General features: G+C 39.2%; 1 protein-coding gene across 2 annotated transcripts; it reads right to left on the reverse strand.

Annotated features, from left to right (window-relative positions):
- Window positions 1-2085: 2085 nt before the first annotated feature.
- On the reverse strand, window positions 2086-21901 carry AGTR1 (angiotensin II receptor type 1). Of its 2 annotated transcripts, XM_030954490.1 has the most exons (3): window positions 21758-21901; window positions 17134-17250; window positions 2086-3736 (listed from the first exon to the last, which is right to left on the reverse strand). In XM_030954490.1, exon 3 carries the CDS (start codon window positions 3681-3683, stop codon window positions 2604-2606), a length of 1080 nt encoding a protein of 359 aa, XP_030810350.1. In that variant the 5' UTR covers window positions 3684-3736; window positions 17134-17250; window positions 21758-21901; the 3' UTR covers window positions 2086-2603. The 2 variants fall into 2 exon arrangements, with proteins under 2 accessions (XP_030810350.1, XP_030810351.1); XM_030954491.1 differs by lacking the exons at window positions 17134-17250; window positions 21758-21901 and adding an exon at window positions 14399-14463.
- Between the last annotated feature and the right edge of the window lie 650 nt (window positions 21902-22551).

The raw sequence follows: 22551 nt of genomic DNA on the forward strand, positions 1-22551 counted from the left end.
AACAAAAATTGCCCTGCTTTATTTAGGAAAGCTTTCGCCTCCACTTTCTTTGCCTATCGATTCAAGGTCTGTGCTGCCCTCAGAGCACACCAGGTGCAATCCCTTCCTACATTTCCTCCAGCAACACAGCTGAATGTACACACTCCTGCACATGGCACAGGCAGATGGAGGTGGCACCAGTAGCTTAGGATACACAGCCTTTTAAAAGTGCAGGATCTGGCATGAAATGATCAAGATCAGTAACCAATGGCTTTGATTTTTATGTCTTCTCTTTGAGATGGCTCTTGTAGTAATGCAATCAATGTTTTGCAAATGAGCTCCCTGTTGTGGTCTCTGGGGACACTGGGTTGCAGTGACCCAAGGGACGAGCAGGTGATGAGAAAATGTTTGCTTAGACCCTGTCAAGGAAGTTATTGGCCACCCAGATGGACAAGTTTGTGTTTTATTTATAGAGGAGTTTTGCCACAGATGAGGATCTTCAGATCCTTCAGGTGGCAGGGAAGTGTTGCTGTTTCTTCCTGTAACAACTTCTGAGATGTAAAGCAAATTTGTGGCTGCATCCAGCAGGTGGCAAGCACAGCACACAGAATTATGGCTGGACAGAGATGCTTCTGCCAAGGGAAGCGTCCAATGCTGCTCAGCATGTGCATGTGTGTCCATGAACAAAATATACAGATAAATGGCAATTTCTGCCAGTCCTTTGTCAGCTTAGAGAGGGGCACCTGTCCCCTTCTGGGTGCTATTGATAATGCATGGGATTATTGCCACATTCAATTTAAGCAAATGGCTGTCTCACATGTAAGCATATGAGCTAAACAGAAAGTATTCAGTATAACAATTTAAATATATCTTTAAATGACATAGTTAAATGGTGTTCAGACTTCAAATGTCAAGATATTGGCTTGCAATTAAGTTAACTTAAAGTTTTAATGAAGGAGAGTTTTTTTGTCATACAGCTTTAGAAGTTGTGACTTGTCACAGTGCCTTGCTGTATTTGAGTAGACACGTTGTTCCCACTTTTGCAGCTGGAAGAACAAAGGCCAAACTGAAAAAAACTTCCCTTAGTATAAGTGAATGAAAGAGTAGGAGGATTTCTAGACCTGGTTGTAGTCCCATTTTTTTCCTTAAAAGTGTTAAACTGCAGAAATAACTGATTTTTTGTGTTTTCATTTTGATCATCAGAAAATATGGATAATCCAACCATGCATTACTTGAGACAAAGCCACATTAGATGTATGATTTTGAAGAATATAAGTACTGTAAATTCTCAAGGGGCATGTAATTTTCTACATGATACATGTAAAGTTTTGGATTTTTTCTTAGGTTTTGTAGTGTCAAAAAGTACTTATGAATTCATTTATCTTTGAAGACAACAAATGGGTGTAATCAAGCATGAATATTATCTGAAGCTCATTATTTGAAGTAAAAAGGACATGGGGATATCATTGGTGGAAACTTCCCACAGTGCTTGTCTCCTTTTGACTTGATTTGTACTGAGAATTTGAGCCAGACTTTAGCTCTGATTTATGCTAGTATAAATCTGAATTTGTTCCATATAAATAAAGAATGTTCTACAGGGAGAAAATACACTGGGCATAATTTTAAATAAATTCCATAAAAGCCAAGAGTAAAGTTTGATCTTGGATGTTTTGCGATGGCACTAAAAGTATTATTAGTTAAACTGATGCACAAGCATTGTCATAGTTTTGCTTATCAGTGTATGAGTTCACTAAATGTGCAGGAATTTGAAATTTTTTAATTTTAGTCATACAGAGTATGGAGTCAACTCCCTCTGTATGTAAAGTTCTTCAAAGTCAGGGTGGGTTATTATGAAGAAAGGCTCAGTGAACCCCATTTCTGTGCACATACATAGTTATTTTTTTAACTACTACTAAAATACCCACTGAGATATAAATGTACATTTCTGAAGCCATGTTTGAAATGTATGAGTAGGAATATAAATCTAAAAATATATTTATTCTATATTTAATAAATAAATCTGCATTTTATTGCATATATTATTATGAAAAAATTGCCATTAAAAAAATAGTAGCATAAATCAGAATAAGACCAATTTCAAGGACCTTAAATTTCCATTTGAATTTAAAATTGGGCCTCTATATATAGCATATATTTGAAAATATATTATAAATATGATTATAGGACATTCATGTAATTAAAAATAAACCAACAAAACAAAAACAAAGCTCCACTTCTTCAACAGAATAGCTCACATATATGCAAGTCAGGTTCTTTGTATTTCGTGTTATTTATACAAGCTTTTCCTTTTGAAACACCTGTGAACTTCAGTTAGGAGTTTTCCCTGCCCTTCTTTTGTAGTTCCAAGCAAACGGTGGGATGTGGCAGGAACTCTGACACACCTGTCCAACACTTAGGCTGCTTTCAGTAAAGTGAAATGAAAACGAAGCAGTCCTCTTTACAACGGAAGCTGTAAGGCCGCTGCTGACTCTTTGCAGTATGATTTCTCTGAGGTGATCCAGTGTTGCTGTAATGAGCTGTGATGTTCAGGACCGCAGATGAATCTCGTTGTTCTTGGTGCTTCACACACAATGTTGTTCAGAAGAAGAACTTTGTGCAGTGCCTCAATCAGTGTTGAAAGGCCCGGCAGTCTTTTTGGTGTGCAAGCGGATATTTTCTGGGGGCCGATAGGAGAGGGAGCTCATTTTGGTTGTGAGGCTTGGATGTGTGCTGACATTCGGTGGGATGTATTTTATTAGCTGAAGGAAGTATTTTTTAAAGTTTTTTCCAAAAAACACATAAAAAAAGGGATTCAGACAGTTGTTAAAGTAAGCGATACAAATGGTGAAGGGCATAGCTGTATCCACAATATCGGTGATTTTGCAATCTGTTATTACGTGTAATTGAATCAACACATCCAGAAAAGTGAACACTTGATGAGGAATCCAGGAAAAGAAAAAGAAAAACACAATTGCTACAATCATCTTGAAGATATCATCATTTCTAGTCTTATTTTTTTGAATTTGATATGCCTTCTTCAGAGTCTTCCAAATTAAGGTGTAGCTCGTTAAGATGATCAGAAAAGGAACTAAAAAGCCCAGCAGATTTTTGGATAAGCCTAACCCGACCCGGAGGGTGGTGTTGTTGCTCTCGTAGCGGAAGCCGCAGACCGTCATGTTGAGGTTCTCGGCAAAGAATATGTTGCGGTGGATGATGACGGGCAGGCTGGCCACGCCGGCCAGCAGCCAGATGGCCACGCAGGTGCCGCGGGCCACGGACACCGTGCGGCGGATGCGCGACTGCACCGGGTGCACGATGGCCAGGTAGCGGTCGATGCTCAGGCACGTCAGCAGGAACACGCTGGCGTACAGGTTGAAGCTGATCCCCGCTGAGGCCAGCTTGCACAAACAGTTGCCAAAAGGCCACTGGTACTCCATGGCCGTGTAGGCTGCCCAGAGGGGCAGAGTTATCAGAAAACACAAGTCAGCCAGGGCTAGGTTGAGAAGAAAGATGCTGGCTACAGTTTTTAATTTCATGTAGCAGTAAATGACAATGACGACCAGGCTGTTCCCAAATATGCCTATGATAAAGATGATGCTGTAAACGGTTGGAACCATAATGTAGATGTAGCTGTGTCGTCCTGAAACAGGACAGTCCACGTGGATTCTTTTAACAGTTTCTTCAGTAGAGTAATTTGGAATCATCTTGAACTCCTCAGCTGTAACCTAGTTTAAGGGAGAAAAGATGAAGCTCACACCTAGGAAGGGAAAAGAGGAAGAAAACAGTATTTGTGACAGAAATTTAATTTTTAACAATTCTCAACTAAATGTCAAGTTTTTTTCAAGTCTAACACAATGTGTCAATGTCTTTGAATTTTAAAATAAGCCATCTTCAAGTGTTTTATCAACCAATTTGTCTTTTAATACAGACTTTGCAGAGTAAAACAGAGATAAGAATGTTAGGAGTAGGCTGAACATTTTTAGATTATTTTTAACATAAATCTAAAAAACTTCTTTCAATGAACAAAGTTCCAAATTAAAATAATACTGACTAGTGAACATATGTCAAAAATCATAAGAGACTGAAAATAGCAGATACTCTGCTGAATTTATAGTTATTTAGATTATTTTCTTTGCATAAATAGGTGACATATTTAATGAGGTAAGTTATTCAGATATCTCAGAAACTAAACTTAAGCACTCTGAATACTAATTAAGTATGTAAATACAAACTGCAATGAATTAAGAAAATAAGTGACTTTAGATTAGATACTCATTTGTATCTCTGAGATTAATCACTAGAAATTTACTTATACATTGAACTTAATTCTTTGAGAAAATTTTTACATCACAGAGAAAGATGAAAACACAGAATCTAGTATTCTATTGTACCAAAAATACCTTAAATATTCAGAAGTTACCTAGCTCCCCATCTGGCATGGAAAGGTGGCATTTAACTACTAGTGAGGGGGAAAAAAAATCTGAAAATCCAGACATGTCCAGATCTGTTGTACATTAATTTACTGTACAAAGAGTTTAAGAAGGGTGCAAGGGGGAACATATTACTTTTTCAGTTGCTGACAAAATTTATGTATCCAAGAGTTGAAGGTATATTTCTGGATCACATTAAGTGTTCAGTAAGGGTATGAAATCTCCTTTAAAGGGCACCTGTTAGGTTTGCCAAGGCCTTTGTGTTTTGTAAGAATCATTTCTTTATTAATGACTGATTACTTTAGAAAGAAGGTAATATAGTGCGACTCTAACATTCATTACTTTCTAGAATCTAAAAACAGATAGTCTTCCCTGAATAATAATGTACGTTTAAAAAAAAATATATAGTTATTATGGCAGAATACTGTTTATTGCTGCTTGCAGGATCCAGCTATAAGCCAAACCTAGCTTGTGCTGCTTAAAACAAAGATTAACTGAAATACCTTGGCTTCAAAACCAAAACAAAGCAAACCCCAAATGGCAAAGAAACCCTTTATAAATGTAAGACCCACCCTAAGTCCCTGGGCAGTACAGATGCACTCAGGAAGCAGAGATGCCCATCATTACAGACACACCAGGGATGTCACAGATGCAGCCGCTCATTGAGTGCTTCTGCACTGGTGTTCCTTTTGAGTTCAGAATGCCACTGAGTTTAGTGCTTGACTGGCTCTTGTTGGAAGACAGATCTTTCTACAAATGACTGTATTTTTAATTGGGAAAATGAGGCACAGATTTGTTTCAGCCAAACCCACACAGGAAGTCTGAAGGAGCAAGGAACTGAACGCAGAATATGGGTTGCAGGCAGCATCTTATGAGCAAGGTCACCCTTTGGCTCTTAGCCTTTTGAAGACTTGTTATTTCTCTGTCTTAGCTCATGTTGTAGCATATGTTTACATTCATAACCTGATTCATTTCTGCAAAGCTAGCAGGATAATGTCAAGATTTAGGTTCTTGATAATTCTATCAAGTTTAGACTATCTAGTAAAATGCAACTAATAGACACTTTGTCAAGATGTGCCATGCAACACTTCCCAGTCCCTTCAATTCATTCTGTGTATTAGCCTTGTTGCTTCAGTTGGTATGGATGTCTCAAAATGACATCAGCTATTTTTGCCATGTTTAAGAAATTAACAAGCCAAGCAAATAGAGCTAGCACAAAGAAAGGTTCACCATTCTGATCACACTCCAGTACATCCTGAGCAAAACCTGGCTTTTAAACTGTACCAAATCTCAAATACAGGGTGTTTGTCTCTGTGGAAGGTCAGCCTATCCCTGGGACAGGGAAACCACAATAGAAAGATTTCAAGATAAATCCTTTTATCTCATCTATGGTTATGAAAGTAACTTTGACAGTAACTGATATGTTCTGCAACATCAAGGTCTGGCAACATTTTCCCTCTCCCAGCTGCAGGCTGGTGCAGCATGGTCACTTAGTCTTTGCTCCCTTATACACCCACTAAAATTACAGCCCAGAACTTTGCAGTAAGAATCTGGAGTGAAGTTTCTGCTTGGGAGATCACCTGTGCAGGCTTGACTGGTCGTAATATGGGTCAGGTCTGGGTAAGGCTGGGCAAGACCTTTCTCAGAAACAAGATTCACCAGTCCCTGGTACCATTTGGTACAATTTGGCTCTGTGTGTACTGAGTGACAGATTCAGTGTTTAAGGCAAATGCAGCTGAGGGTGAATAGTACCTTTTGGTGGGGTTGATTCTGTGCAATGGTAGATACCACAGCAATTTTCCCATGGTCTCCTCACACATCCCTCCAGTGTGCTGCATTGTGTTGTTTTGCTTCTAATTTTCTACCCACATGGTGACCTGTACTGTTTCATGTCTGTAGCAGCTTTAGCTGATACTAATTAATAGCATATGTTCTTTCAAGAAAGAGTAACAGTGATTCTATTACATTTTCAGAAATGTGTTAAAATAAAAAATAATTCAGTTGGGAATAACTGTCTGGCACTCTGATGTATTGAATTGCCTGAGCATATTCTGGAATGCTTGGGAAATAAAAAAAGGCAGAACAATTCCCATGAAGAATCAGGCATGATTTTGTCAAGAAATAGTATTTTTACCTCAATCTACCTCTGTAAGACTGTGTAATCCTTTTGGAGGTAAAGGTTTTGGTGTAACACTGAAGTCAGTGGAATTGTGCAAATGACGTGTCTGGTATGCTACCACTAAGGAATATATATACTAAGGAATTACAATCAATAATTAAAATAAATCCATAAATATTTTCAGTGATGATAAGGAAGCAGAAATATGTAATATGGTTGTTTTTGAGTAAACACATATGGATTGCCATCTGGGTATCTGAAAACTGTCTGAATGAACTGAACTGTGAGAATGAACCTCATAGGAGCCATACAAACGAAGCACACTAAGGAAGGCACTGCCAATCCCAAATAGAATTTTTAAATTTCCTGGAAATTCTAAAGTTTCAGAGTTAGCTCCAGGTGGATCTGCTTCCTTGAGCACAACTGTAACTTCAGAGCATTAGGAAAACGTCAAAGTTGGAGAAGGTAATTTTTTTTGGCAGGAATGGGCCCAGGGCTGTGCTGAGTAGTGTGAGAGGGCCACTGCAGCAGTGAATTCTTTCCCATATCACCTTCAGTTTTTCCTGTTATTCTCACTTGCCTCAGCTCATCTGCTTGTCCCAGGATCATGGCTGCACACATGCAAAGCAGATGCTGGCCAGTTAAATGTGTCCATTAATTTGTGAACATTGATAATTCCATGTCAAGCATCTCAAATGACCTGTGTTAACATAATGATAATTGGATCATTTTAAGGTTGACACACAAGGCGCTCTTCCTAACAGGATTGAATTGTGACTGTGAATGGTGTGGTGGCATCAATCTCCAACAAATTATCTGGTGAGCAGCAAGTACCTGTTCTGAGGTCAAACTTACCTGTTTGGCCTTTTATCGTTTTTAATTACAATGATTACAGTAAGTCACTGATAATTAAATTCTTCAGGCTGCTCAACCAGCTATTATCTACCACTCCATTCATTGCTTCTGTTGGGTGAACATGCATCCTAATTAAACTGCCTGTGGAAAAAAAGAATGCTGGGCTCATGCAAGGTAAACAGCACTTTGCTGACTGAAAGATAAGATAGCAGGGGCTGTGGCTTTCTCTGACAACTTTGTCAGCTAAAAATAGGTAAGCAGGTGTCACAAGTCAGATTTTGAACAAAAATGTATTTAATATTTGCTTTGACAAAGACTAAATAAACTCAGGCTGACTAATCCTGTCACAGCTCATCCACCTTATCACTAGATAATGCACACTTTCCTTCTTCTGACAGTGGGTGGGTTATTTGCTTTTCTTACAAATGAGAAGCTAGTGCTTTATTTAAGAGGATACTGCATTCTATTTTTATGTAAAATTTTTGTGCAGGGAGAAAAGAGAATGAAAAATGTTTGGAACAATATGTTCAGTATATTATCTATATTTATTTCTTCCTTGTGGCGTAAATTTTCCTTAATCTTAAGAATTTAGTGTCCCCCTTTCCTAATTTATTCTAACTGCTGAGAAAGTAATGACCCTTACACATGCTTTATTGCAAAGGCTTTTGGGGTCTTTTTCTATCCCACAGAGGAACCCTTTCTGTCCTTATGGCCTTAGTGAATAGAGCTATTTCTATTTCACTTCCACACTTCAGCACGTTCTGTGCTTTCCTGGAGTTCCTGAGCAGTACCATTGTGAAGCCACAGATTTACCTTTCTCCTGGCTCTTATTTCTTCAGCTAGTTCCAACAGTCCATATTTCCCACCGATGTCTTTCCTAAATATCTTTAATCCAGAGTTGATGGCTGAATTGTAAAGGGAAAGAGAAATACAAACAAGGGTACATAATTCCAACTGTGGGGCCATTAAAGTGGGCTCTCGTCATCACTGCTGGTACCTTCCACAGAGATCAGCATCCAACTTTGTGACAAATGCCAATAAATCAAAATACTACTGGAAAGGAGCTGTGATAGGTAGTACAGCACCAGACAGTGTCTGTACATCAGCTCACAAACACCAAGAACACACAGCAAACCTCAGCAGACCTGTGTTAGCAGCTGTCAAGCTGCTCTGCAATTTTGGATCAGGAGGTGGTTCTGACATCAGAACAAACAGAGCTTGCAGGACCTTGTACTGGCCTTAGCATTTTCTTTTAACAACTGTGCAGCTGAGGCAGCTGCCAGTCTGTTGAAATTGCTGTTAATTTTTTGATGTTTGCTTTATTTATTTAAAAGTATGTATCTTTTTAATGCTCTAACCTATTTTTGAGTTCTTTGTGCCTTCCCCTTGCAAGAGTTCAAGCTGGTCTGCTTTACTTGTGCTAGTTCTTCATAGCTGGAAAATAAACTGCCTGTGATCCTCTCAGGATCTGGTTCTCTATAACATCGAAACCTAAATTGGTTATTACTCTTTTTGTGCTGGCAGAACAGAAGTTCCTGTTACCTTGCAAATGTGAACTGTTTATGTACTCTGACCTTCTCTGTAAGAACGTCTCTGTATTTATTTCCTCTGCCACACTTCAAAAGAGCCTGTCCTTCTGTAGGATGGCTTTATAGCTTATTCTGAGAAGCATTAACATCAATCTTCTGTTTGTTCTCATGGACTACTCTCATTAATTTTCTCTTCACTTCCCAAGTATCTTTCAACTACTCAGTTTCAGGCATAAAATTTATGTGAAAAAGAACAGATGAAGGGACTTCTTCCTCTGGGAAAAATCAATGCTTGTGGAATGTCTGAACAGTGAAATTGGGGGTGTGTATGATTTTGCATGATTATGGGGGAGTAAAAAGCAAAAGAAAGTAACACAGTTAAGCATAGTGACATTTAATTTGCTTTCAAGTTTAACTCGTATAATGTAGACTTTGACCACTAGAGGTCTGTATTTCCTATGAAGTACCATCACTTTTCAAAATATCCCCTTCGTTCAAGATTATTTAAGATGAAAACATATGACAAAATATATACCATTGTACCTGTGCTTATTTAAATTTAATGTACCATAGGTAACTACTTTCACTTTATTTTAGCATCTAGCAGCTTCTAATTTCCTATATTCTGGCACATTCCTGGTTTTGCTAACCTGCAGTCCAGTTCTTGCACTTTTAAGACTTAGAATAAGATTCTGATATTTTATTTTTTCAAAGACATATGCAATTTATGGTCTCTTTGACACAAATTAAGAAGAATATTTTAAAGAAACTTCACTTTAGCAATGCAGATGAAAAAATAGTGACACCTACTTATTCAACTAAAATTATTTTAGATAAAACTAGGCATGTTATTAATCCAACTATCAGCCAATTTTGAATGAAGATCTTTTTACTGCTGAAAATGACACTTTATAATTACTCTTTTTTTTTAAGCAATTAAGGGACTTTTAGAAATTGAAAGGTAACACAAGCCTACGCAGTGTTATCCAAATGACGTGTACATTTTATGAATTTTAAGCAATTTAATACTTTGAAAATAGAAACATATTTAATAGTTTTTACACAACCACCATACCCCACTTTTACTAATATACTTGGATTTGTCATTACCTCCTTGGACAATGTCAGTGCATGATACTGCATTCTGTTTCAAATTATGTGTTTACCTAAACAGTTCCCTAATGCTGGAAAGGGGAAACAGCTTTTAATTCAGATGGAGCAGAAGAGTTGTTAGTGTCACAATGAGATTTATTTTATTGAAAATAGTAAACGAACAAACTAGAACAAAAAAAATGACAAACTCTAGTGTCCTGTGCCAGATGAGTTGGACTAATGAGTATGTTGTCCTGTATTTATGTCCAATGGGTCATTCAGTGTCAGTGTAACTCTGTGCACTTAAGGGATGTTTGGGTACAAGCATACAATGTGTATATCTTTAGGTTGCTAAAAATAGGAGCATTTAGAGAGAATGAAAGTGATATATAGAGATAGAAAACCAGTGAGCAGTTGGCTAGATTTAAAATGAGGAATAAAGTAATCTAATCTATTATTTGCACACTTACACTTTGTGTTAGAAATAAATGTGGCAAAAATTGGCATAAGTGAAAGGTCATTTCCAAACACTAATTTATGGGGCTGTGGCGTGATGAACAAAATCTTTCAAGTATATTTTTTGGACATTAAATGCTAATATACTACAATGTAAGATGTGACATTTTCCTGCTCTTTTTAGCAATCCACAGTGTAATGATGTCACAGTGGTAATGAGAGCAGCTGCAGTAGCAGGGAAAGTTTGGAATATTGTTTGCATACACTCTCACTGTACATACAGAGTCCAGAAACACTGGAAATCTCTCTTCCTAGTACTTAGCTCTTTGGACAAAGCTAATTATTTATCCCCAACTTGTGTACGTGGCTTTTTTGTCCCCCAGAATCTGGGAAGCCCTGATGTACATGCTTCTATAAAATTTTACTTGTAGAAGTTAATGCCAAGAAAGGATTGCTCAACTTCACTAGAGTTTCTCAACCTCACCAGAACTTAGTGATTGCTACCATAGCAATGATTATGGGGATTTTTTTTACAAATTTTGTTGACTGACAGAGCAACAGGGCACTCATTAGAGCTAGCCAAAAGTCTAGCCAAAGTAGAGAGTAAGTAGAATTCTTTTAGTTTACAGGTTTCATTTTTAGGATTCTCTAGATTTAAGTTTCAACATAAACATTGATTTCCTCTTATACACACATATTTGTTTTCTCTGCTGTTAAGGGTAAGGAAAACATTCTTGGGTTCAATCCATGTAGAACTGGACTCCAAAACACTGAAAGGTTAAGCACTGTCAACATGCAGTGTGTTTAATCTCTTGTGGAGAATCAGTGGGGTGGTGGTTTTAGACACTGCTGGCTCTGGCTGGACAGTGTACGCCAGATATTTTAGACTTTTCGACTTAATTTTCTGGTCTCTTTTTTCCCCTTTAATCATCAGAACAACATCTCTGTTTTCTTTATTCAACCAAGGCTGCATGAATGTGTTGCAAACTCTCGGGTGTTTAATGTGTCTTAGGTATCATATAACCCTAAGGATATGAATATAAAATTCTCCCCAGAGCAGTAAGTTAGAACTGAAAAGATAATTAAATAAACAAAGTAAAATAGATTTCTAGATTAATAGTTCTATTTCAGTACTTCTGAAACTAAACATCACAACGCTAGGCTTCAGAAAAATGATGTTTGACAGGGGATTCTCATGATGTCCTGTCACCTTGGTTGGTCTGGCTTGACAGAAATGAATATCATATTTCCCTTACCTAGCTTATTAAACCTATAGCCAAATTAGTTTTCAAATATGAAAATTAGTTGTTAGAGCAGGAAGCAGTCACTGTTCTTGTTTATAACACAAGGTAAAGGATTGTCTCTTTCTGTAGAAGAGGCTGAAGCCATGTAGGCAGCATATTAAGACTTTGAAATGAGTGCATTAGCTACTATCCAGCATAGGATTTTGCACCTCTGCTCTGGCCATTAGCTTTACCAAAAAGGAAGATTGGTGCCCTTCTGGGAGATAAAAATGATCAATAATCAGCAGGCTAACCTAAGGTCTGCTCCTCAGGACCATGTTGTTGCCTCATACTGCTCACAATGTCATTTGCTGCACAGTAGATTCAAGTAAATGAAAGATAAAGGTATTTCAGAACAATGTAGGACTGGAATTTCTAAGGTTTTCTGCCCTGACATGAAAAGTTTTTTGAATAGCAGCACAATGTAATATTTTAGTATGAATACACATTTTACTGCAGGTTTATAACTTCAAATTTGATGCTGGGTTATGAAGTCTCTTTAGGGTATTTGGAAGTACCTGTAAGAATCAATAATTAACCAGAATTAAGCCATCAATCCCAGAATGAATAAAAAAGAGATGAGTTTGAGCTGTGAAAGGTTACATGCACAGTTACTTTCTCTGAGTGATAGTAAACGAATGAATGAACACATTTCCTTTATTGCAGTTGGAATTGCCTATATAAAATACAGTGTGCCCCATGTGATTGTTTTTAATAAAAGACAGAAATCTAATTCAAGTTTATTAAGTACAAGTGAAATAATTTTAAGTTAGTTTTCTCATAGCTTAGTTCCATGAGTAAGAAGTTTTAAAGTTTGTGTGGGGTTTTTTTTCCTTTTTTTAAAATCTTTGTATTACGTTGCATGGCACATCCTGCACAAATGGATACCTAACCCCACATCCGAAATATCTCCATTGCTTCCATATGTAATGCACCATAAGATTCTATTGTGAATGCCTCCAATCTAAGAATTAAGGGAATTTACATTAATTCTGGCCTTGATCCAGATTTATATTTCTGTCTGATATTAAAAATGCAGTGGAGAGGCAAGAAAGAACCATACTGAAATAAAAAGCACGGCTGTGAGCACAGGTTATCATGGAGAGTTCTAAGGGCAGAGGTCAGGTACAAGGAGTGGGGTATCTCACCTCCTTTCAGATCATATATAAACCACAATTAGCTTACAGGACATTCCCTACAGCTCTGAGTCTGTCCTAAGTTACATGGTCCTCTTCCCTGAAGCTTGAGGGTTCCTTCTTCAATGTGCAAAAAATAGCAGTAACAACTATTCCTCCTGCCCAACTTGTAGGAGAAATGTTATTATATTACTGTTATTGCAAGCAAGTAGAGCTTAATAAGTAGAGCTTAATAATACATTTTATGTGCTGTTCTGAGTACCACTGGTCTCTGATCCTATTCTTGCTGGAAGGAATGTTAGCTGGAATGCACCCAGTACTGGAAGAGTTTAAGTTTCATTGTCCAGATCTCAGTCTTAGTGGCTGTACTTGTCCAGCAGAAGGGAGCTGTCAGGGGGAGAGCGGCCTTTGGGGGGAAAAGGAACTTCCTTAAACTGCTATAATTGCAAGATAGAGCTTCCTTACCAGCCTCTAGGTAAAAACAGTGAGATTTACGTAAGCTTAAGCTCTTGGTTGTATTAGTGGTTGTTAATAATTAAGCAGAAAAAGCTATTTCATGCATATAAATCATAAATCATGCATCTAAATCATAAAATGGTTACTGCATGAGTGACATGCCCACAGCAATATACAATCACTGTCAGAACCTTTTCTGTTCCTGGCAGAGATTACAACAGAAAATAGAACGGAAAGGCCAAAACTTCAACTATTTCCTCAAGAACCAAATTCCCTACTTCTGGGAGAAAAGGATTTTTCTTGATCTTTGCCCTTTTTGCCTTACAGCTTTACTGTGAAAGACACAACTCAATCAATGGTGTTACTGGTATGAATGTACCAAAAGTAATGTTTTAATTAGGTTTCTGTTGCTCCCTCTAGGCAAGGATATTTCTAGGAAGAGGGGTAGGAGACACAGCTAATAATTTTGTAGACAAAGTTGGGAGGTGATAGCACTTTGTGGAATTTCCAGTTAGTTGAAATAGAGGCTTCCTTGTTTTTTCCAGTAGTTTTTATTCAGAGACCACAGTGTCACTTGCCCCTCTCCCAGAGTCGTGTAACTCTGCTGCTGAGCCAGAAGGTACAGAGGCAAAAATGAACATGTATGCAGTTAATTTGCACTCCTGAGCAACTTTTCTTAGCTAAAGGTGAGATACTAATGCAATCAGCAACAAACTGAAAATAACTTCTACTTTTCTGGTACAAGGAACTGCTTTTCTGTACCTTCCTGTAAAACAGCAAGAAAGGTGCCACCAGAAAGCTTACATAGATTTGCTTCAAGCTGTAAAGCAAATCAGTAACATTTTGATGTGCATGGCAACGTTCTGATGTGTGTTGAAGCCTTACCTGGTATGTTAATCCTCAAAAGAACATTTTCCTGCCACTGAGCTAAATCATCAGGCTGGGTCCATGATGGGGGTCCATCCCACTCTCCACCCAACCCCCTGCTTCCCCCCCAGCTATAGAAGGCAAATGTAAATTAATGAATAACAAGCTTCAGAAATGCATTGTGCAGAGCAATTACCTTCATCTGTAATGATGGCTAATCAGAAAGCAGGAGGCAAAAGAAACACTGAAAATTCTCTGCTTCTACTCCAGGAATCGGAGATCTCCACACAGAGGTGTTCCACTTTCTAATCTAATGGAAATTATATGAGTTGACTGAGAGTAGCTCATGTTGCATATTATTACCTAAAAAGTCTTTCCCTCTAATGAATCCCATTCCTGTTACCTTTCACCAATGTGGTTAAAGTTAGAAACAGAATCTTTTGCTTTGAGTAATGAAGGCATGAACTGCAATACAAACATGTGTGTAGATGCAGCATTTCTATGTGAGCACAGACAAACCAGTATCACTGAAGTGTCTGTCATGGTAACTAAACCAGCTAATGTGAAAGCTTTATCACTACATTTCCAGTGTCATGGCTAGTGATTTCTGTGTAACTTCCCACCAGTCAGTGCTACAGCTCTGAGGAATGCAAACCTTGCATTGAACACTTCTTTTCTTTTTTTTCTATTTTGAAAAATAGTGTTTGTCTTACTGAAGAAGCAAAGACAATGTACTGTGGATTTCTGGGCAAGGAAATGGATGTTAGGTTTCAACACCTTAGCTCAGAGGAAGCTTTGTCTTGTAATTCAGCCATCTGTAATAGGATTTGGTTCACTGTGTCTGACTGAGACACTTGATTACTTTTCTTATTATATAATTAATTTAGACATCCTTACAGTGGGAAAATATCACACAACGGCAACACCCCTCAGAAAGGACTTTTCTTCCCTAAATGAGAATGTTAGGAACAGCCTGGAGGGAAAAGTTAAAAGATTAAAAGCAAAAGATCAGCATGGAGGCTTCTTAATGAATCGCTCATTAGGGTCAGAAAAAGGGAACCAAAGGCAGACAGGAAAGAAAACAGTATGAGTAACTGGCAAAGTACAAGAGTTTATTCAGACAAAAAAAATCTTTTAAAATGGTAATGTAGCTAAGCCAAGAGAAGTTTGTATCATTGTAACTGTTGGTAGGTAGGTATAACACGGAAAGCATAGAGGCCCAATTGTGCTTTCAGTTGCAAAAAACTCCTGTTAAGGGCAGATCATTATGAGCACTAGAAGAAAATTTGAGAATATATGAGTCAATTGAACCTAGTGAGTTTCTAAGGGGTTAATCAAAGAGAAGGAAAGGTCAAACATAGACACCTTAATCCATGTCAGTGTGAAAGGTATTATCACACATGGAAAAACAAGTTACTATGATCCTTAGTGCTTTGTCTGGAAGGCGGCACATGTAATAGAACAATCCCAAAATAGATGTTCTGACAAATTTGTACAGCTTGTTTCCTGTTTTTTCCCCCCAAAGTAAAATTTATTGCTGTATTTTGAAAATAAAATTAATTGGTGAACTCTTTGCTGTCCTGAGATGTTCCTTGTGGGTACTGCGGACCAGCCAGAGACAGCAAAACAAAGACAGCTGTTACAGCTGGAGTGAGCTAATCTATGATGCTGTGAATCAGTGCATCCTCAAGCAGGTGCAGTCTCAGTTCTCAAGCAAACAAAAGTGCAGAGAAGCCCAGAAGGGGTAGTTCTGTGCCTTCCCAGAGATGCTAAAGGAGCTTCACTTTAGTGCTAGGAAATTACCGTGCAATTCCTTGGGTGCGTGGCTGTCCTTCACTGACAGGGCTTTTTTTTTTAATGTTATGTTTAAGAACATGGAATGGCATCATAAAATGTATTTGAAGGTAAAATGATTTTGAACCCTTTTTCTTTGAAGTGCTTTTTAGGAAGACCATGTGAAAAGAAATTTTTTTACCTGATTTGAGAAAAACTGTAGTTCTCTAATCTAATATGCTGATAACAAAACCAAGAGGAAAACAATAAAGACAGCACAACTAGAGTCCCAGTTTGTTAACACATGTTGATTCTTGTCCCATGCCTTCCATTCCTCCACATCAAGTAGAGAGCCTGAGGATGGAGAAAACAAACCCTGAGCCACTCCAGTGGTAGCAGACCTACCCCTTGGCAGGGGAAGAAATTAAAACTGTAAAAATATTTAGGCTTGGGCAACAAGGAGGAGTAGAGCAAGGAGAAAAGATGAAAACCAGTAGGAGTTTATAAAGAAAAAGATGAAAGGGCAATATACCTCTTATAAAAGTAGACTGGAGAGGGCATGAATGGTTTCTCAATAAACAAGCCCAGGCTGTATCTTTGTACATCATGTGCTGCCTGCTTTGAGGAAAGGCTCTGGCCAGGCTGTGCTGATGCTAAAGCAGAGTTAAATGGAGGCAGGCTGCCAACAGAACATTTTTTAGAGAAGTCAACTTGTGCATTTTTCTCCTTGCGTAAGCCCCCCATCATGAAAGTACAGCTGTTCAGTGGCTTTCTGGAATGTTTTACTTATTTGCATGTGTCCCTCTCAGCTAGAAATGCTGAGGCACAGCACTCCTCCTCTTCAGTGTCTCCTCTCTGTTTTCTGAAAACTGAGTGGATTCAAGAATCCACTGAATTTTAATTTCTATTTCTGTTCCTATACTTCATCTACTGATTATTAGATTGTACTAGCCAAGGATCTATCAGAAACTCACAAAGTTGAATGACCTAGAAGTAAAGAAAGGAATAGGTGAATTAGCTGAAATTAGGAGTTTAGCTAAATCATTCTTTGTTCTGGCTGTAACCCTAATTATAGCTTTCACCTCAAGCAATGAAATACTGTCTAAATATTGACCTTGCCCAAATTCAGTAAAAGTTTCTTCAGATATTGCCAGTTACCTTTTGCTGTAGCCTGCTTTTTATCTTGTCTTCAATCATGCCGCTCACTGCTCCATTGCCAATCTGATCTCACTTTCCTGCTGTGAGGCATCTTCGGTTATTACCCGTTCCCTGTGCCTACAAGAGAAATGCTGCTCAGCTGCAATAAAAGGAGATAAACACCACACACAGTAACCAAGCCTTCTAGCTGGCCTTGTTATGTAGTGAATACCTGGACACTTTTGCTATCAAACAAAACGCAAATGGAATAAAAATTTTAAAAGACACCTGACCAAAGGCCAAAATGCATAGTTCTTTCACATGATGGTGCAGCAGAGAATACTAACAGCCTGTCATTTGGAACATGATAATTTCCTATCTTTTGTTGCAATTCACTTGAAAGCTCAGAGTAATTTTAGTATAATCTGTCATTTATCTGAAGATAAGATCAAAAGTTATTAGACCAGCAATCTTATTTCATATGTGCTTTGTCTCAAACAATCACAGCTGTTACAGGACTTGCAGTCAAGATAACCTTTTTTCTTTTGTTACAGCTGAGGTAAAAAAATGTTAAGTATGAGTATCCCAACTCGCCTTGTTGGTTAAATTTTTTAAATTCCCCAAAATGTCCCAAAGTGACAAAGATCCTTCCAGGGTACATCTGGCAATTTTAGCATTATTTTGTTTTCTTTTGTTGGGAACGGATGCATTTTAGAAAATGGTACAGAACATGGAATGAGTGCTCCGAGTAGAATGACTGTCTATTGTTGAAAGTGATCCTAAGAGACAAATTTGTTGATGGAAAGGGAATGGAAAGAAATACTGTCATTAGAAAAAGATTGCTGGCTTGCTCTTTACTGCTAGGGTGTTTGGGATCAGAAAGAAGAGACAGAAAATGATACTGTGATTGGTAACTTTCCTACATACAGCCACAACTGCACTGAAATAGTTCTCCTGGAGCCTTTCTGTTCTCTGTTCTTCAGGCTGCAGTGTTTCAGCTTCATGAATGAGCTCTGTGCATCTTGAAACTCAAAGCATAGATTAGGCTGCCACCTGCTCAAACTTTCCAATGCATTTGAACTCACCTTGTGCTTACATGCAAAAATTTTAACTTTTATGCAAAGTTAATTCCATGCAAGTAGGTGAGGTTAAATACTCAGAAATAGCAACCTCTTTATTCCTGTTGGTGTTGTGGAAACTTACCCTATAATAGTGAAAAGAATGATGTAATTTTCCCCTCTATTTCCCTCTCTCTTCAAAAGTGATCCATGTTTTTTACTTTGTTTTCAGAATTCCATGAGATTTCTAAGTATGTTTCTTTGTAATATTCTGCAATTTTACCTTCTCAAATCTGATCCTAAAATGCAGAGGCTGACTTCTTAAAAACACCATAGTCATTTTTAGGACTAGTCCAAAAATGTGAACTTCCATCCAATAACACTGAAAAATTCCTAATTAATTTTTGAGAGGAACACAGGGCGAAACACAACATCTGTGTCACTGCATTTCTGATGGAATTGTTGTGCAGCTGAGAGCAGGAGGAACAAACAGCAGCAATAAACTAGATAAGGCTTGAAAACTGAGCCAAGATTACCCAAAGGCTGGAGATTGAGCTAAACATGCCACAGAGCCTCCAGGACAAGCAGGCTGCTGTGAGCCTGTAGTGGCCAGGCTGCAGCTTCACCCAATCCTCCCAGCTGTGAGCTCCCATCTCACCACACTGGCAACTCTGAAAAGATTCCAAGTTTATGCTTCTCCTTCTGTAGAAATGGTTGCTGTGCTGTCAGCACTACTATCAGAAACAGCTGAGGGCAATGCTCTGCTTTGCTGTCCACCACCCTTCCCAGCTTGGTCATTTGTCCCCTTTTTTCATGTGTTCAATGCAAAGCCCAAGCAGATCTATCTGCAGGCAAATGAACCTTGATAATCCATCTCCCCAGCTCAGCTTTAGATACAACATCTCCAAATTCAATTTTAGTTGATCTTTCCTCCCATTGAGGTAGTCTCCTAGCAGAAAACCATTAATTCAGTTTAAAAAATGCACAATATCAACCATGCAAGTCAGATGCAGTATTTGATTAAAGCAATGCATAAATATCCATGTTCTGTATCCACATCAAGACAAATATGACCTTTTACGAAGTCATCAAGGCAGAATAGGATACTTAAGGTAGAGAGAACATGCCAACAACTCAAACAATTGCATGGTTCTTAGAGTGTGATTAAGACCCTAAAATTTGTGCTGCTATAGCCACAGGTGAGCGTATGAATACTACTAGTGAGACCAGAATAACTTCTGGAACACAAACAGTTCCAGAGAAAAAAGAGAGGTAATGAGCAAATAGGAGTAATTTGTGACTGCTTAAAATTGTTTAAAGTAATACTTTGTATAAACAAGATTTTAACTAGGACAGTGGAATGAGAGTTTGTAATTTATGTAACTTTACCATATTAATGATTGTGTTCAACAATAGGCAGGGCCAGAGAAAAGAACTACTTAAATGTGCTCCTTTAACAAACATGGTGGATAAAATTACCACAGAGAAGAAAACTTAGGAGTAGAAAAATGTAGTCAGTGCCCATAATCTAAAATAGAATTTTTTAAAAAGGGCATTAACTCTGACACTTATTTCCACATCAGTCCATACATGTCTAGAAAGTGTAAATAAATCACCATGTTTACATTCTGCATCTGCCTCTGTTTTTATAGTATGACACAGAGTGAAATTAAATATATTTTCCAATATTTAATGCAATTAATATTATTCAGGAAACACAAATACCATCATTCATCTTCTTGTTCTAAGAGGACTGTAAAAAGCAGTTGTTGAGTTGTGATATTGGAAAGTTAAAGGCAGCACTCTCCTCACTTCTGCAGCGCTGTGGGCGCTGACACTTCAGGCTGGCATTTTAAATCAGTAACTTCTAATTGCAGTTTGCACATGCTGGCCAGTCCCAGAAGATACTGTTTCAAAGCAGGAAGGCAGGATACCTTACACCCATCGAAAATAAACACACTCCTGCTCTCCTCCAGTGCAAAAACTATCTCTGTTTCCATCTATGACTAAGACAAAAGTAAGGGCAGAATGAAACCAGCTGTGTTCAAATTTAATGATAATTGTGACTTCTCTTATTGTACAGGGCCACTTTGCTTCATCAGTTCAACAGCAAAAACTAGGAAGCACACAATAATCACAACTGATTTTTTTCTGCTATGTAGCTCAAGTTGTAGAGAGGAAAAGAAATACCACATTCCTACTGGAAAGGTATATATTTTAAACTCTTAATACATGAGCAAAAGCTGAATTTGTAGGCACTTAATATTTTTGAAAGAGGCTGTAATTTAAAAGATTGTGGTGGCAACAAGCAAAATGAACTGCCATAGTCAGGAGTATGAAACATTTGTCTGACACCAAAATAGACCTAAAAAAGCCTTTCTACATCATCATGGTAATTACCTGCTTCAGGCCATACTTAATCCTCCTATTCAGATAAAAATCTAATCATGTTAGTGCTGTGGGTTCATGCAAGTGACAAGAGAAGAGGCTTCCCTATACAGAAAATTTCCTCTTTATACCCTCAACCTGTGATTTTACTGAGCCAATTTACTACCTTGTCCCTTGCTATGCAGCAAAACACAATCCAATGAGTGCTGCTACTTTTGGAAGTGATGGAAATTTACCCTGAACTGTAGCATACTCTGGGCAGAATCCTGCTGTCCCTTATTGCCATACATCTCATTAATTCTAGGAGTTTTGCAGAAATATAGAAATAGGTGTAAATGAATACTGCAATTTTACTGCTTGTACCTGATAATACCAGTTGGCTTAGAAGAATATAGGGCTTGTACTTGTAAGTAACTGGTAACATTAAGTGTTTTGATGCATGGAGAGGGGAAGAACAGTAAATATACTACAGAATTTCATTTGAACTTGTTGAAGAACTCTAGTCCAGCGTGAGTCTAAGAGAAGTTTAGAAACTGGCTGGGGAAAAAAAAGGGAGGGAGGCATTTTAACTTTACTAACTAAAATTAATCTCTGGTTGTAGAGCACTCCAATTCTTTCTCTGTCGAAAAAGGATAGATCTGGTTATGGAGAATGCATAATACAAAATTCTGATTAAACTGATACTTGCTGCTAACTGCTGAAAGTGGCATTGCCTGCCAGACTGACAAACTGAACTGTTTGCACAACTCCCAGAAGCCATGAGCATCACTTCTGGTGTTTGATTAATTTCTATCGTGAGCTGAGCACAGCGATAAAAATTTAATTGCTCATCTGATCCTGAGCAGAGGTGCCAGGGCTGCGTCTTGCAGGATGCTGGGATGAGCCTCGACGGAGTTCCAGCTCCGGGGGCTGTGCCTCCTGCCAAGAGTGCCCTGGCTTTCTCCAAACTGCTGCCAAGACTCGAGAGCTCACAGGGCTGGGAGCCTGGGGGCCACTTAGTCCTCTCTAAAATAATCATGTGGAGCGGGCCTCGCAGGGCAGCCAGAGCACGGGGGATTAAGTGGCTGCTCTTCGTCCAGGACTGAGCATTCCTGTGCCAGCCCCGTCTAAGCCAAGTGGAAATTCCGTACGAGGCGGTGCCGCGCCCGCAAACGCTCCGGCTGCCCCTGGCCGAGGGTGCCCGGCCGGGACGCGCTTACCTGGCTCCGGGCGGGCTGGCTGAGCCCCGGCGGCCCCGGGAGCGCACCGGGCTGGGCTGGGCTCAGTTTGCCTGGGCTGGGCTCAGTTTGGCTGGGCTGGGCTGGGCTGGGCCGAGCTCCGGGCGCGCTCCTCGCCGGCCGCGCCGCTCCTCCCGCTCCTCGCGCCGCCGCTCCGTTTATAGCGAGGGGCGTTGCGGCACAGCCCGGCTCGCCCCTGCCTCTCCCCACCCATCTCCCGGGACGGACCCCGCTGACCCGGCTCCCTCCCACTTCCCTCCTTCTCCTCCTTCCCCTCCTTCCCCGGCAGCCGCGGAGCCGGCCGGAGGTGCTGGGCAGGACGGGGCAGAGCCAGCGCCGGGGAGTTGGGGTCGCGGCTGCGGAGATGGGCGAGGGATGCTCTGAGGGGCCCCTTCCTCGCCTTTGCCTCCAGCTTTCGGGGGAAGGGGTCGAGAGTGATGTATAAACATTCCCAGGTTCTCTAAGACTCCCCCGCGCCTCCAGTGAGCACAACTGAAATGTTCTGATCGTCAGTAATGGAGTTAAATGTGTACTTGCCATAATAAATCTGGCAAACTTTAGTCTCTGGGAGTGGAGGGGAGCAGAAACAGAGGAAACCCCCTCAGATACACGTTCTAGGAGGACTTTTCATGTCACTGACACTGTCATTTAAAGAAGGGATTTTGCTTATTTGTGTCTCTCTCATTCTTCTAAACAGGACAGGGAACAACTTTTCAGGCAGAATTTGGGACTCTGTAATGTCCATCAAGAACAAGATTTCAGAAGATATGTTTCAT

Source organism: Camarhynchus parvulus, chromosome 9 (assembly GCF_901933205.1).
Source record: "Camarhynchus parvulus chromosome 9, STF_HiC, whole genome shotgun sequence".
Classification (NCBI taxonomy): Eukaryota; Metazoa; Chordata; class Aves; order Passeriformes; family Thraupidae; genus Camarhynchus; species Camarhynchus parvulus.

Excerpts from the sequence above, each read along its gene's own strand:
- AGTR1 (XM_030954490.1), bottom strand. The coding sequence starts at position 3,683 with ATGATTCCAAATTACTCTACTGAAGAAACTGTTAAAAGAATCCACGTG.